Source organism: Brachionichthys hirsutus, chromosome 6 (genome assembly GCF_040956055.1).
Source record: "Brachionichthys hirsutus isolate HB-005 chromosome 6, CSIRO-AGI_Bhir_v1, whole genome shotgun sequence".
Taxonomy (NCBI): domain Eukaryota; kingdom Metazoa; phylum Chordata; class Actinopteri; order Lophiiformes; family Brachionichthyidae; genus Brachionichthys; species Brachionichthys hirsutus.
This window is the reverse complement of record NC_090902.1, coordinates 6,269,959-6,286,283: the sequence shown is the minus strand read 5'-3', so window position 1 is coordinate 6,286,283 and position 16,325 is coordinate 6,269,959. Positions and strand designations below refer to the sequence as shown.

The window sequence follows — 16,325 nt, the reverse complement described above, 5'->3', positions numbered from 1 at the left end:
CAGGAAAGAATTACCACCTCGGTTCTTGGTTGATTTCCATTTCCTTTGCGCGCTTGATCTGATCAAGACTTTTTTGCTGATTGCCTTTATTTATATATAAAAAAAGCGAATGAAAATAATAAAATAAACCTATTTTATTTATATAATAAATTAATGATAGAATGAGTATATTACTACGCCATACTATCAATAAAAGATACAATTTCATTGTGAATCAGTGTGATCATTTATTTAGACTTTTAGCAGCTTATCTAATTTACATACAGATTTGTTTTGCTTTGTTAATGTTAGTTTGTTTTGATGAATTACTATAATAATCTTTAAAAAAAACAACAGCCAAACAGATCTCGTTTTGTTTTAGGCGCAGTGTTTCACTTAAAGATTAGGAAGGAGGGATCTCTGCTGGACAACCCACGTCATTGCTCGATGAATTGCGCTGCAGCCATTCTTTTAGTGTCTGGCGACACCTACTGGCCAATATTTACACCCAGAAATAGCATCTCAATCCACATTTGAACACGTCGTACTCATCACTGCTGTGCAAATGTATGGATAGACAGTAGCGCGAAGGCTGTTGCATGGATCGTACACAATACATCTTGCATCAATAGTTCCATGTATGTGCATAACGAGCTCTATGGCATGCAAAAAGTGTGGCAATTGTTAGGTTAAATGGGGTATAGGGAGTTAAGCGAGGGCTTCAAGCCTGAATCAATCATGTTGCTATGGTAACGAGATAACATTTCTAAAGGACACGTTCAATGCGTCCTTAAGGCATGATCTCGTATGAGGCATAGTGACAGTTTTTGATGATCCAGACAGTTTTGTTCTGAGTTTTTTCCTCTTTTCTTTATAGATTTATCGAATTTTGGATTTTATCCCCAAGTGAACTGATATGAACTACGGCACCAAGCTGAAGAGCAACCAGATCTCATGCAGCGTCTTACGTGGAAGCGGGACAGGCGAGGACAAAAGGTACACAGACAACAAAAGAGTGACTGGCATGACAGCATGGGTTGCTTTCATATTACATCTTTATTGTTGGTTTAATAGAAGAAGAAGAAAATGTGCCTCTTTTGATAGATTCAGAATTACTTTTGACAAAAAAAAGTATTTTTCAGGCAGCATGATTTAATTTCAGATCTTGCAACATAACTGGTCTTGTTAAAACATTTTTTATAAATGACTAAAACAAAAAATATGCATTAATATAGAACATGTATAGGGAGGACAGAGGCTGGCATCACTGAAAGGAGAAGATAGGCAATGGAGGTTTAACTGCAACACCCTGATACTGCAGGATCAAAGAGGAAAGTTCAGCAGAGGCTTTACTCGGTTCAACATGCAAGGCTACGGAGAGGAATGGACGCAGTGTTGCCCGAGTGAACTACAGAGATAGAGAAAATATACCAGCAGAAAAAGCTGGATAATTATGACTGAAAATATGACAGTCAATACAAGTAAAATATGCAAGTTTCCACACAATCTGGCCCACATAGAGGTTTACATGTAACTGGTGTGTGAAAACAATACAACAGCCTCACATACTGCATGATTTTTTTTTAAAAAACGTAAATGATGACAGCACTTTTCTTTCTCCAAGCTGTCCATTGAAGTGTTTCACATATCGTTTTAGAATTTCACACTGAGGAAAAGTAGATTGAAGTCAGAGGAGCAGATAATGGCACAACCGCAAGGCTTAATATCGCGATATTTTGGCTTGACTTCAAGTTGTGATTTTTTCTTTTTTCTGCAAGTCGAGAAAAGTCTAAAGAGGTCATGCGATCTTGAAACTGTCCGACAGATAACTGCCAACCATAATCAGGTTAAATGTGAATGCGTGCCTCTCTGTAGCTCTGACCTGGATCCATCTAGTCCAAAATTAACTTGAAAACACTTCACTAAAAACGATAAAATAGGTAGCGTTAGCAGTTTCTAGTTCAGATCAGCGGCTCCAGCTGATCCCGGAACTACTGCAGGCTACAGCTTTAATAGGAAAAGATTTTTGGCAAGCCACAGGCTATTTCTGACAACGCACCATCCAGATACCCTTCATCACTCTTACTAAATGAAGTACAGAAACATGCAGCTGTGCCTGCAACGCTTTTTCCTTCAGCAAGTGCAATGAGAGAATTTTAACAGTATTAAAAACTAGTCAAACATAAACTTATTGACAAGTATTTTATCTTTATTATTACCATCATCTAATCAACCAAGAGATCATAAAAGATGTGGTTTACTAATTTTACATGCAGCTCTGCATAGTTTTAGAGAAGAGTTGAACAGAGGACTCCAGTTTTACTGATAGTACTATCTGCTACCTTCACAGGACAAAATAAAACTACATCGCTTTCACAGTTAATTGGTATTCGCTGCATAGGAGGGCCCTGGTTGGATTAAAGATTGTAAAATGAGTCAATTTAAAAGTGACGGAGAAGTTTTCTTTTTCTTTAGTCGAGTTCAATGTTTTTTCAATTTTCAGTTTAATGTAATTTATATTGTTTTGAGGAGGATGAATCTCAAAACTGAACTTCGACTTTGCTCGTTAGCTTTAATGGCTGGTACATTATCAACTCCTGATGCTTAAAGTACAACTACATCAATCAAACTACAGCCTTATGGCTCTGCTTTCAATTAGGCGTTAACCATTGCATGGTTCTCTACTACATTTAGTCTAGGCTCTAGGGTCTCTTATTTTTAGCTAAGGGCATTAGAATTTCTTCAATCACAAACAGGGAAATGGCGTGGCAAAGAGCGGCTAATGATAAAGTGCAGGAAGGACTAAATGACAGTAGAAACGGTGAGGCTTAAGAACAGAGCAAAATGGATCCGAAGCCAAAAATAAGAAGGAAGAGTAAAAATATCCACAGTTTTATAGTGACTGAAACGACACTGACCAGGTTGAGGAAAGAACGGTTGATTGAAAAAGAAAAGAAAAAAGTTTGACCACTGATTTTGAGAAGTTCAGATTGGGTCAAACCACAATGTAATGAAGAATGTCAACACTGGGTGTCTGAGGAATGTCTGACTACTGAGGTATAGATGTATGTTTCCTATTCACAACAGTTTGTCCCATCACATTACCAACCCCCCCCCCCCCCCCCCCCCTCCCTAATAAAAAACTACACTCAGCAGTGAGGTTTGTGTAGTTTTTAGTTTTTAAATGTTCAGACTGACCAAATAACGGCAGTGAAAGCAAAGAGGGTGCTGAAGAGTAAGGAATACCGCAACTCCCCTCAGCATGTAGCACAAAACAGTGAAATATCACAGCTCTACTTCACATCTGTCATTGTACAAAAGTGTGTAATTGTGCAGATGCAAGTGGTCCAAATGTATATGTAGAACAGCAACCGCAAACTGCTGACTCGAGGGAACTCTGGCAGAGACGCTGTCATGATGCGAACCGGACCATCTGTGAGACGGTCCGATGGCAGCTCAGGAGCTCCCTCTGATCGACAGACCATAAAAATCATTTTTATATTATGCAATTGCCTCTACCATTAAAAACTTAGTTGTAGTGCACCTAGGAAAAGGTGAGGACAAATCCTGCAACGAGCCTTTGACCAAACAAAACAAAAAGCAATGCCGATACTACGGAAACAAACTATTCTGATGTATTTTTCAAAAGCTGTAACAAACACAGTAAAAGTAGATGTATCTCGCACCCTGCTAATACAGTAGAAGGTCAATAGAAATGTGAGAGTTTGACGATTGGAAAAGACAAAACGGCGACGGTTAAAGGCCGTACACTCCCATAAGACGACTTTGTATCAACTATCACTGTAGTGGTTGAGTTTCATGAACACAGGTAGCACATCATGGCTCACCCCTTGTAACTCTGACCTTTTCTAGACCCTGGGTGTGAGTTCAGTGTGCGGTTTAGCTGAGGTGATTGCGTTATGTTTCCATTAAAAATAAATAAAAAAATATATCAAATCTGCAAATTTGTCAAAATGAGATTAGGTTTCAGTAACAAACTAAACATGCTAAAACGAGAAGCTTGGTGTGGCATAGAAAGAAAACAGAACTTTATCACTTGGAGGCAGACATGAGTCGAATCGACCAGATTAAAACGATCCCGTGTTCTACCGCAGTCAGTCATCCTGTGGCAACGAGCCACCTTTTCAATTCCTCACCACATAAAAATAAGAAACGCTCAACGAGAGTACAGGAAGATGATAAGGTTAAAGGTCAGCCAACAGGAAGTCCTAGGCTGAGAGTTCTGATTGGGAGGAAGGCATTCTTAGGATGGGGTGGGGAAGGTGCTGGAACGTAAAAGGAAAGAAATGTATCGGAAGAAATATGTGTTCATTGACATACTTCCTGGTGTACAGGCGGCCCTCACTTAACGACAGAGTTACGCTCCAAAGACGCGGTCGCTAACCGCTGCCATCGTTAAACGAAACCCCCGTTCCTTGTCACTAAACACATACTTTTACATTTCCGAAAGCCCGTCGTAACTGGTTAAAGGAGTACGTCGTTAAGCGTACAAACACGATCTATGCTCGATATGCATGAATGTGTGTAACCTTTGTACGGTAAGAGTCAGATGTGTGTCTCTACGTCAGTGTAGCCAGGCAGGACGTCTCCATTGGAGCAGCTCCTGAGCTCCTCACTCGGCTGGGTGGTGGGCAGCATGTGGGCAGTGGTGGATATCTCCTCTGCCTGGTCTCGTCGGAGTCTGCGATGAGTCAGGGGCACAAAGAAAAGCACGATGCCCCCCAAAATAGGAGGCACCCCAGCCAGGGAGAAGGCCACTGTGTAGTTCCCAAAGTAATCATGTAGGAGACCTGGATGGACAAAAGAGTGGAAATACATAGACGTGAGACATAGCGGATATGTTTCCCTGGGAAGTGACGCTTGTTTCATATGAGTATAACTGGAAAAAAATACAAAATTCATGAATGGAGGGGAAAACGAATGTGTCCTCGTGTGTTGGGTCAGGATAGATGGCCAGTTTTATAGAGAAGTGGATTAGTAGCCTTAGAAAGGAGCATGAAAGCCTAATCTGATGAAAAGATCCTCCAAAAGCCTTTATGAAACAGGGAAATGGTTTTATTCAAACCTAAAATGAAACGAAAAGTGTCAAAAGAGAACGACTTGAAATATAAATCCTACAACATTCAACTCCTCTTTTCATTGGACAATCGTCATAGTTCTCAAATAAAACCGAAACCTAATCCAGTCAGACTTCCCACCATATCCAGTATTTATAAAAAGTAGATAGCCGTCTTTGTCTTCAAAGTCAAACTAGCAAGGGACAAAAAGAAATGCTACTAAATCATTGAGAAAATTCAAATTCTATTTACCAAAGCAGGGTCAATGAGTATAATACATTCAATGTTTGCGCTCCCACTGAGCCTGCAGCACCTGATCAGCAGGAAAAACACCATGTTACCTCGTCATGCTCCACACGCCTTCGGGCTCAGGAACAGTGCGGACAGATTCAAGAGCGCTGCTGATGTTTAATATAATGAATCATTTCTCAATATTTAAAAAACAAAAACAAATGTGGGGACTTTGGCTTTTGAAAATAATGCTGAATGTTTCATAAACTCAGAAAGGAGATTATACAAAAGAAAAATGCAGAGACCCACTACACAGCTAGCCATTACTAGAAAAACACTCAGACGTTACCTGCAGTCTGAGTCCTTCAATTGATTGATTTTATTCAGTCTAAAATAACTGCAGATTAATATTGTATTCATCAAATAGTTAAATCCTTGATCTATAGTGCATTCCTCATATTCCTATGAGGATTCTAAAGATGTAATGAACACATATCTGAATATTCTTTTCTCTAAAGATATCATCTATAATATAGCTAAACATTTTCCAAACCTTCGAAGAACAGACTTGTTTTCATGAATTCACGTTTGAGAACTCTCAAACAAAAATGAAATCCTTAAAGATAGCCTGCAGTTGGCCACAAGCCCAAACCGCTCTGTAGGTCTTGGCACTGCCGTTTGTCTACTATATCCATCCTTTTCTCCGTACATTTGGCTCTATCGTTACTGCTCATGCATCCTATTATGAAGCAGCAGCAGTCGGGTAAATATAAGAAACAGCACACAAAAACAAGAAATCATGCTTCTCACCGGCGATGGGTGGCCCTGCTGTCATGGGAAGAGCCATAAGGCCTAGAAGGTAGCCAATGGCCTGCGAGGCCTGCATGGGTCCCACCAACTCGAACACTATGGGGGCCATCATGGTGAGGAAGCAGCCGTCGCACAGCCCCAAGAACACACACACAACCGCCAGCCACTCGAACACAGAGCACTGAGGAATCAGTATGCACATCAGGCCAAGTGTTATGAAGGACACCACCTGGAACAGACAGGAAGTTCAAATTAGCAAGCTTCAGGTCTGTCATTTCGGTTCTTAAAGCCAGAGGCTGCAATTAAACGGGCCATGAGAGCAGTAGGCGTCGACTTTCTTCTGCATGACCGGGAATACCGATGGCTTCAAACGGTGACTCTCACACCTGCTTTTAGCTGGTTCTATTTGCGTACCTGTTGCTGTTTGCCCGCTCCACAACTGGCCTTCATGTGCTCACCTTCTTGTGGAAAAGGTGCTCTGAAAGCTGGCTAAAAAAAAAGGTTTCACAGATGTGCAGCCCCCCCCCCCCCCCCCCTCCCCGTCATCCAGCTGGCGTAGAGTGCATCATAAATAGTTTATGAAGTCTGTCATGAAGTGATGTTAGTTTGTGGATCATCAATTTAAAGCATCAAGTTTCACATAATGGTGACATCTCTAAATGTGCACGTCTCAATCACATAATTTATGGCCCAGCAAGGACACATTTAAAACAGTCATTAGTGCGCTGTACAAGGAAGTAACTCATTTATCCTCGTTGCATTTATTGTTCGTCAGCGTTTTATGTTTCATATGGCACAGAGAAAAATTCCTGGTCTGTGGATCCTCACTGACAATGACAAATAAATCGATTCTGATTCTGAAAACGGAACCGCATGTTCAACTGAAGCTTTTTGCAACTGTCACACCTGTTGCCTAGCAACACTGACCACCGAGAGATTCGGAGAATAATGCCAGAACACTTGGTCAGACTTCTGGGACACAATACCCTGTTTCTTCATTTATGGTAGTAGGAACTGTCTTAAAAGTTATAAGAGCAACTTGCAGTTTCAAAAAAGCTCTTAGAATTAGAAAATACAAACTTTTATTATCAAATAACCAACACGGTACAAATAGTTTCGACTTAATGATTCAGGCCCACTTTTCACTTTTCCTATATTGCTTGACAGAAACCTTAAAGAAAACGTACAATCCCTATTTTTCATGCTTTCGTATATTTCCTCACCTGCATATAAATCTTTTTACGACCAGGAATGAGATCGCCAATCTTGCCGAAAGCAAGGCGTCCCACGCCGGACGAAGCTCCTATGCAAACTAGGAGTACCCATTCCTTCTGGGTGTCATTGAACTCCTCCTTCACATAGTTGATCTGAGAGACAAACAGAGAGTATCGCGTCACTTTTTGTTGTGCGTTTCATGCTTAAATGTGAACGTGCTTGCACCTGAAGCTGCCAACAATAAGTGAGCTTGCAGAGCTATCGTACAAAGCTGGTGAACTTTTACATGTTTTTGTGCTCCATCCCCAAAGGATCAATGAACTCAGCAAATCAATGTGTGCGAAGTGAAGTAATTCTCCATCCATGACCCCGAGGCCAAATCTCACAGAACATCTTCATCTGCCAACCTCTGGAACAGCAGGACGGGGAGACCCAATGGCATATAGGTCAGACGCTCCCACTCGCCTAAAAACTAACCCCCAATTCAGATTCAAAACATTAAACTGCCCTCTGAGGTCTTTCCTGAACAAGCTTGTGTTATATTTGCTCTGCTTTGAAGAGCAAATATAACACAAGGACATCCTACATTCATCAATGGCCATAGCATAGGCATGTTTAGGGATACAGGGAGGCCATACAGGAGAGATTTCCTGAGGTGGTCAAGCCAATACAAAGGCCGGGGCTGTGTTTACATCTGGGCCAGGGCCTGAAACAACAGGTCTGACAGAGGGAGGCCGGAGCTGGAACATCAGACATCTGGATAGAAAGAGATCAGCTTAACAGCTGCGCACAAGAGCTTTACACTTCATCCTCATCTTCATCCTCAAATTCGGAAATGGGTCATGTGCAAGTTATCAGGCAACTAACTAAATTATGCATTCCAATATTCATGGAAAGTAAAATCATTGTTGGGAATATCACAAATGCTTCTTGTCCTCACTGAAAGGGGGTGTCTGTGGTTGGCTGCCAAAAACGAACTAGTCCTTTAGGTTAAAGATTAGAATTAGCTCACCAGCTATACAGGCTGTTCCTAACTGTTATCTGTGCAGTCTTAATTTGGATTTGGACAAGTTAAGGCAGGTGCAAACACACAATTAGTAATTATAGTCTACAGGCATGCCCATTATACTTTCTTACCAGATGCACATAGGGCACAAAGTAGCCCAGAACAGCCGTGGCTACTCCGAACGCCCACAGCCGGTATGTCACGATATGAAAAACGCGCAGGTTGAAGTATTTCCTGACCCCACCCAGGACCTTGCTCATCCTGCTCCCACTTTGAGCAGTGGCTCCTGGCTGGGTTTGAGGAATAGCCAAGCCAGGACCCATTCCTGGGGGTCCCATACCTCCTCCAGCAGGCAGTAAAGGTTTGAAAAGCAGTCCCAGCAGGGTTTGGACAAGCATGAATATGCTGAGGATTTGAAAGGTCCTGCTCAGGCCCAGCGGAGTCACCACCTTTTGGAGGAAAACAGGCAGGGCTATGGAGAAAAGGCTGGCGCCAGCCGTCACTACACCGTTAGCCAGGCCCAGGCGCTGGCGGAAGTAGTGGCCCAGGATGACCAACGTGGGCTGAAAAGCAAAGGAGCAGCCACAGCCAAACAGTATCCCATATGTAAAATAGCGAAGAGGCAGGGAGCTGCATTGGGAACAAAGACAGAGGAATTATGTAGTTTTGTTGTAACTTTATTCATGCATAAACTGATAATGTAAAAAAAAAACACAAAAACTCAATTTGTCTGATTTAAGGGTTGAATACTGTGCCTGCTGCTATTGTACATTGATTTCCATTTAAGTTAAATAATTACCTTAATGTGACGCATCACATAATAAGTAACTGTGGCTTTTTTCCTAAGTTTGGCCATCTGGGCGGGAAATAAAAAAAACTAAATCTAAAAAGTAATGCTCTGTTAAAACGATAACGGGAAAGATCCTATAGCTTAATTCATCCAACAAAAACAAAAACTCAAAACTGATTTTCAGGCAAATTTCACATTTCCATATTCTGGTTTAGGAAATACAGTCATAACATACAAAACAGATTATTATTTTTTTATGTGTGCATTTTTGATTTAGTGCATTTAAATCAACTTTTGCTTTTGTAGTCAAACATTGTATAATATTTATTTTTAGAGAAGAAAAAAAAAAACTTTTTTTAAAAAATCACGTGACTAAACTGTAACTAATACCCAGGGGCACAAATCAGATCAGGAATTAGTGATGTGAACATATCAATAGCTTACTTTGCAAAGGATGTAGTGAGAAGCCCTGTGAAAGCCAGCGCTGCACCGCCGACAGCCGTCTTTCTACAGCCAAAGTGATCTGTGAACATGCTGACAACGGGCGAACAGAAGAAGATCATGCCCATGGCAAGGGCCCCGACCCAAGCTGGAGAGGAAAGGGAATGCTCCGTCAGTAACATGTAGAAACCCTGGCGGTTATCATGTAACATCTTGAATTCAGATTTAAAGGTTTAACAAGCCCATCTGTGAAACAAGATCCAGCAAGTTTATGAAAAATAAGATGCACTGTACTGCAAAACAATAATAGATGCGCAGGATACAAATACAGGATACGATACTGTGCATGTGTACACACAGCAAAAACAATGAGGTGAAATGGATTCCCTTCTCCTGCCTGGAAACAATACATCCACTAACTTTGTCATCTGTAAGCCTTCAATGGTTTCTATTTCTTTGATGTCTTAACAAAAGGCAGGAATTCACTCAAAGCAGTATTATTACTACTTGCACAGAACACCTAAAGGAAATAGAAATTATAAAGACAAAAAAAAAAAAAAAAGTCAAGGTTTCACTTGGAATTTCACATCATCTTTGTCCTGAGCTGTGTATTTCACAGCATTGGCATGAACTTGACTTCACCTCAGGATAGAAAACATTTCAAATAATCTTGCAAGGATAGCAATTTACGATGTTCACTCTAACGGCCTTTGAGTCTGGGAAAAACATGAGCTCTCCTAAATGCACAAATCCATTTGCACAGCGAGAAAGAATTCTCTGATGTAATAATGTAGGATGATACTAATACAGTCACTTGCTTGAGCCAAATGAAAATATTATTTTGAGTAGGATCTTTTGAAAAGGAAGCAGTATTTCTGATATGCTCTTGGGTTGCTTCTGTGGCGACATTGTCTTCAACACACAGCTACGAGAACATAGTCCAATTATTAGTGAACTAATGAGTTTAATGCAAGAACATTTTTCTATATTAACTGAAAAAACTGAAACTAAAAAGAAAAAACATTCTTGTTACTGTTGCCAAAAAAAATTTTTTAAAATATAAAAATGCACTTATAAATAAAATACCTTCCATTCACATTTCTGCACTGCATATCAAATTAAAAGGACTCCTGACCACAAGAGCTGCTTCTCTCCTGGACGGCTGCAGCAAGCGGCACCACAGCGGTGGAGCGATTGCTGTAACCCAGGGTTACAGCTCTTCCATAAGGGCCATCAATAGCAATAACTTATTGGACAAGCCCATCTCTTAAAAGGTTTCACCATTACAGTGCAGACAGGACAGTGACAACCATGAACCTATAAAACAAGACCAACATCACGATCCGATGTCGATGCTACATCTAAGCCCCCCCCCCCCCACCCCATCACTCTCTCCAGGTGCACCTTTTAGAGAGTATTAACTCAATTATTGATGTGAAAAACTACATCCAACCACAACACTCCATTCCTTGGCCAGATTGTGCACAGTATGTACTTATCAGTGGAGATTTTAGACATGTTGATCCCACCTAATTCCAAGCCCTTTCCATTTGGAATGTCAAACATGTGCCTGGGGTTTCCAGCTACCCTGGAAGTGTAGTGTAGCAAAGCTACAACGCAGTGCTTGTGCAGCCGCAGGCTAATTATGGAAGAAGCATGCTACCGACATCAAAAGAAATAAATCACTTCTTTGCCCCCCCCAGTTCCTTTCTTGTGCCGCCTCACACACACACATATTCCCAGTTTGCTGAAATCTGTGACAGCTGGAACTCCTATTCCACATTTTACACACACACACACATTCTATTACACGCAACCCCACATGAAGCTCGCTCCCCACTGCTTATGCAAGCACCGCTGTCTTTGTTCTTCATTTTCCAAGAATGCGCTGTTGCACACCGAGGCTCCAACGTGCTCCACTGACGTTCCCGTGGTTTTGTACCCCTGCGGTCACAACGTGAGAGAAGCTCGCGTACCTTCCAAGCTATAAAGAACAAATCACCATCTGCAACTCGTTCGCTCATTATCTGCCTTTACATAAAAAGAACGGTTACCCCAGCAACGCTGAAGTTTTCCCATGCATTTGTGCTCGACGTTACTCACATGTGGGTCAAGCTTGCACCGACTATTCCTCTCTCAGACTGGATAGGTGGACAATGGGAGCCTTCCCCGGTGGGATCGTTTACAGTTAAGCTGTTCCTGTCTTTGTTTTCATGGTTTGGGAGGAAATTTAATTCCTTCTCATAGAGAACAGCCAAGATCCATATTCAATGAACAGCTGGAAACAAAATCCTCAATGCTGACTCCGAACACCTTTTATAGCAACTGCTATGCGGTGAACTGTTCGATCTCAGGCCCGCTGTAACAGAGTTACGCTCGTCCATTAACCTTTAATGGTAGCTATGGAACTTAAATATGCTCCACATGCTCCACCACTGATGACGCTGTCAAAGTTTAAGATCGACATTCAGCCCTTCAAGTCGCATAAAAACCAGTTATAAGTCTCTCATTTGCAATGTGGCTGTCTCATAGTTTGCACGCTGTGGTAAATTTAGGACTCGATTTGAAAACTAAAAGCTTGTGATATAATCCTAAAATAAATGGTTTGAGAGAAAAACGAAGCCTTGCTTGTTAACAGAAGATTGAACACTGGTCTCCTTCAGATCACATTCACTGGAACAAGCGGTTAAAATCAAAAATATGGGAACAAACTAAGGAATTTCCTTTGATGATAATATTAGGAAATTCAGTATATGAAGGATTAATAATCCCGACCAGTACAGTTAAAAGCGGAAAAATGAAAAAGCAATGCAATAATCAATGGAATATTTGACACTTCACATTCTGTAGATCAATTGGATCTCATATTGTTGAGATTCCTGATGTGCTTTCCTGTTAACACTTCAGCAAGAAAATCTGAGAAGGCATCAAAGCTACCGGAGTTAAAATAACGACGTCGTCCATGATGAACGGCAAGTATCAGAAAATCACTCTAGATCAGTGCTGATGCGCTAAAAAACAACTCACCCAAGGGATAAGGAGCATTTCTTTTCAAAATGCTAGAAGAATATCCAGACTTAAAAAGGTATTTGAGGCGCACATGTAATGAGATACTATACCTTGCCTGCACCCTTTAGGTTAGGGTCAAAGTCACTTGAGCTGAGCTACATCTGCTCAGACTCTAGTATGTCACATGCTGTTCAAAATGATTCATCCCACTGCACATTATCTATATCATTTATCAGATGCTTGCAAAAACCAAATCAACCAAGAACAGTGTCTGGAATACATTTAATGAAAAGGTTTTTTTTTTTGAGCCAGTGTATCAGCAGCGTGTCCGGAGGAGGAGTGAAATGTTGAAGCAGAACGCCCCACCGCTAGAGGAGCACGATGGTGGTCCTGGTAATATCCTGGCACTGTTTCTGCTCCCATAGAAACCTGCAACATCTACTGGGTGAGATGGATTCCAACAAGTAGCATGGGATCATAAAGGAAAACACCCCGCCAACAGTGAGGAAAGTGATTTGAAGAGGATTTGAAGACTGTGCTTGCAGCACATACACCCCCAGGAATACTGCAGAAATGGAGTTCATCAGGAATGATGATGAACGAGATTCCTCTCGTTGCATGATGTTTGGAGGGAAGCAGTTGCAACCTCTGGTTTATTTAAACCGTGCTGCTGAGGTTTGGTTACTGTAAACAGCTGATTGATATTTTGACCAAAAACATATAACCGGGAATTAATAATAATAATCATAATAATAATACGGGCGGCTCGGTGGCGCAGTGGTAAGCACTGTTGCCTCACAGCGAGATGGTCGCAGGTTCGTCTCCGGCTTGTGGCCATTCTGTGTGGAGTTTGCATGTTCTCCCCGTGCCTGCGTGGGTTCCCTCCGGTTTTTCCGGCTTCCTCCCACCTCCAAAGACATGCAGCCTAGGCTGATTGGTGACCCTAAATTGTCCGTAGGTGTGAGTGTGTGTGTGGCTGGTTGTCTGTCTCTGTGTTGCCCTGCGATGAACTGGCGGCTTGTCCAGGGTGTACCCTGCCTCTCGCCCATTGACTGCTGGGATTGGCTCCAGCTTGGCCCGTGACCCGATAGCGGAATAAGCGGTGAGAAATGAAATAATAATAATACATTTTATTTGTATAGCACTTTTCTAGAAACTCAAAGTCGCTTTACATGTGTACATAAGATAAAAACTGCAAATCAATACTGACAATAAAATAGGAACATGAAAATAAATTAGATAAAATATAAAATTAGACATTAAAAGCAATGTTGAACAGATGGGTTTTTAGTTCTTTCTTGAAGGAACAACTGAATTGAACAATTTTGCATTCCATTGTAAATCCAGTTATAACACCCCGTTATTACTACCGGTACCAAGTTGTTACACAACAATACTGTTCTTGTCATGCATTGACCTTTTTTTTTTTTTTTTTTATTTTGAGCGCGATTTCTACCTTTTACTTATTTATTTTCAATCATTTATTGTGGCAAAGCAGCCAGCGGTGGGGGGGGGGGGGGGCGCACTTCTGCCACCTGTACTCACCCACTTTGAACTGAGAGGTCTTGTCGTCTGGGTCTGCGTGCTCCTTCACCAGCAGCATGTGCAGGATGCCGAAAGAGTTTTGGATCCCGAAGATGGAACCATTGCACCAGGTGGCTGCGAAAACCACCAGCCAGCCGTAACCCCCCTCGGGGGGGTCGCGCTGCCCGCAAGCCTCGGGTTCGGAGGCGGGGGAGAGGAGCGGGGGTTTGCGGTCGGCCTCGATCAGCTGGACGGTGCCGTCTGCCCGAGCCGCCTGATCGCCGCCTCGCTCGTCTCCTTCGCGGGGAGCATCTTTTGGCTCCGCCGGCTGTTGCGCGCCGGGCGGCTGCGTCTGGCTGTCTAACCCGTTGGTCCCCATGCTGTCTGGTGTGGTGCGGTGGTTCCTGTAGCTCCTAGGAGCGTATGCATGAGATATAGGTCACTGACACTGGAGCGCTAATTTGAATAACAAGATTTGATTGGCTCCCTACCAAAGTGCGGACGCGCAGTGGCCTTACGCGTTCTTTCCTATCCCAAAAGTCTTGAATTTTAAACTTCGGCGACTAAATCCGAGCCTGCAAATGTTAATAGTCTCTTTCAGGTCGGATGTCTGAATTTTTCCAGGAAATGGCAGCCTGATTTGGAATTTAATGTGAACCACACACACCGGCGATTCTCAAGTCATGTGTTTACTTTAATTTAATTTCTCTGCTCGGCATCAAAAACGAATGGACAACCTGTGAAAAGGTTCGCTTGACGCTTCCAGCGTGCCGAAGAGTCGAGCAAGTACCGCGCACGGCACGCAATAAATGTTAAGAGGGTCTTCTTCTTCTTCTTCTTCTTAAGATGAAAATGCACGCGGTATTTTTGCGGGATAGTTGCGTGTCCCCAGAAGCTGTCCGGTTAAAGTGTCACCAAAGCTTCGCCTTCTTTCATCCTCCCGTCTCCACCTCCGTTCCTCGCCGGTGCGTGAGTCGTAGGAACCAAAGGCTGAGCTTCAGAGCCGTTACGGTAAAAGTCGCTTTAAGAGGTTGCACGTCGTGTTTTGCCGGATACACGTAGAGAGCCGGGGAATGTCCGCGTCATGCTGCGTTCAAGTCCATCGGGAAATACTTCGGACGAGGTGGACAATCAACAACATCGGAAATTCGAACGCAGCTCAAAAATACTTCATAATAGGCTCAGAGTTTGACATACAACGTATATCCACTGAAATTGTTAAATAATTCGGGGTTTTTTTTATTTGGTATTCACATTTTTTGTTGACGTGCCGCCGCATTTGAGTTCAAAAGTAAAACAACGGATAAAGCAAATAAATGAAACTAAGAATGGAATGTAAAAACAAAAAGTAAAAGCCAGGGTAAATTTAAAATTAAACTGATTAAAAATGATTAAAAAACCAAACAAGTAAAGCTATGTCATTAAATAGAAAAAGAGATGAAGAAGTAATGCAAACCCGGAAAACAAATTATTTTAAAAAAAAATAGAAAAGGGTTAGGGTTAGACAATTAGACAATGTTGCCTATAATTAATGTAAATGTTTTCATGAACTTATGTGGATTTATTGGTGTGTTTCAAAATCAGATTTGTAATGTGTTGTACATATTGGGACAACATTTCTAAATAAAATAAACTAAACTAAATGTTTTTTCTAGGAATGAAGGAGAAATCAAATAATAATTAGTTGGGCTATATTTTATCAGAAAGAAAGAAACCAAGCCCACTACAAAAGAAAAAACGGTTTCAGGTTGATTCTTCACCTCACCACTAAGTGGAGCTACAACTCCGGGTCATGGGTTGCGTTGAAGCCTACCCTACCTACCTAAGGGCGAGAGACAAAGTACCCCTTGGACGAGTTGTCGGTTCATGTGCATGTTTTTTTGGTGGTGGGAGGAAGCCGGAGAACCTGAGGGGGAACCCACACAGACATTAGGAGAACATGCAAACTCCTCACAGAAAGGCCCCAGGTGGAATTGAACCTTCTTGCTGTGAGGGAACACCGCTACCCACTGAGCCACCGTGCTGCCTACAGACTTAGTGTCATATTCTAATAAATGCTTGCCCAGAAGGGCTTTATGGCATGCTATGATTACGGGAGCTGTGGGCATGGCACGGCAAAATAGACCATTTTAATGGTTGCAATTTAATACATTTGTGGACCAAAAAGGGCATTTTATTCAAATTGGGTTTCTAAGAGATAATTCAGTTATTCCCTTGTGGTGCCGTAGATGATAATCTCTTA

The 16,325-nt window shown here is 42.0% G+C and overlaps 1 protein-coding gene across 1 annotated transcript; it reads right to left on the bottom strand.

Moving 5' to 3' along the window:
* Positions 1 to 4,545: 4,545 nt before the first annotated feature.
* Positions 4,546 to 14,462, bottom strand: slc16a2 (solute carrier family 16 member 2). The gene is made up of 6 exons (XM_068740697.1): positions 14,105 to 14,462; positions 9,554 to 9,698; positions 8,451 to 8,949; positions 7,322 to 7,465; positions 6,099 to 6,327; positions 4,546 to 4,790 (listed from the first exon to the last, which is right to left on the bottom strand). Exons 1-6 carry the CDS (start codon positions 14,460 to 14,462, stop codon positions 4,546 to 4,548), a joined length of 1,620 nt encoding a protein of 539 aa, XP_068596798.1.
* Positions 14,463 to 16,325: the final 1,863 nt, after the last annotated feature.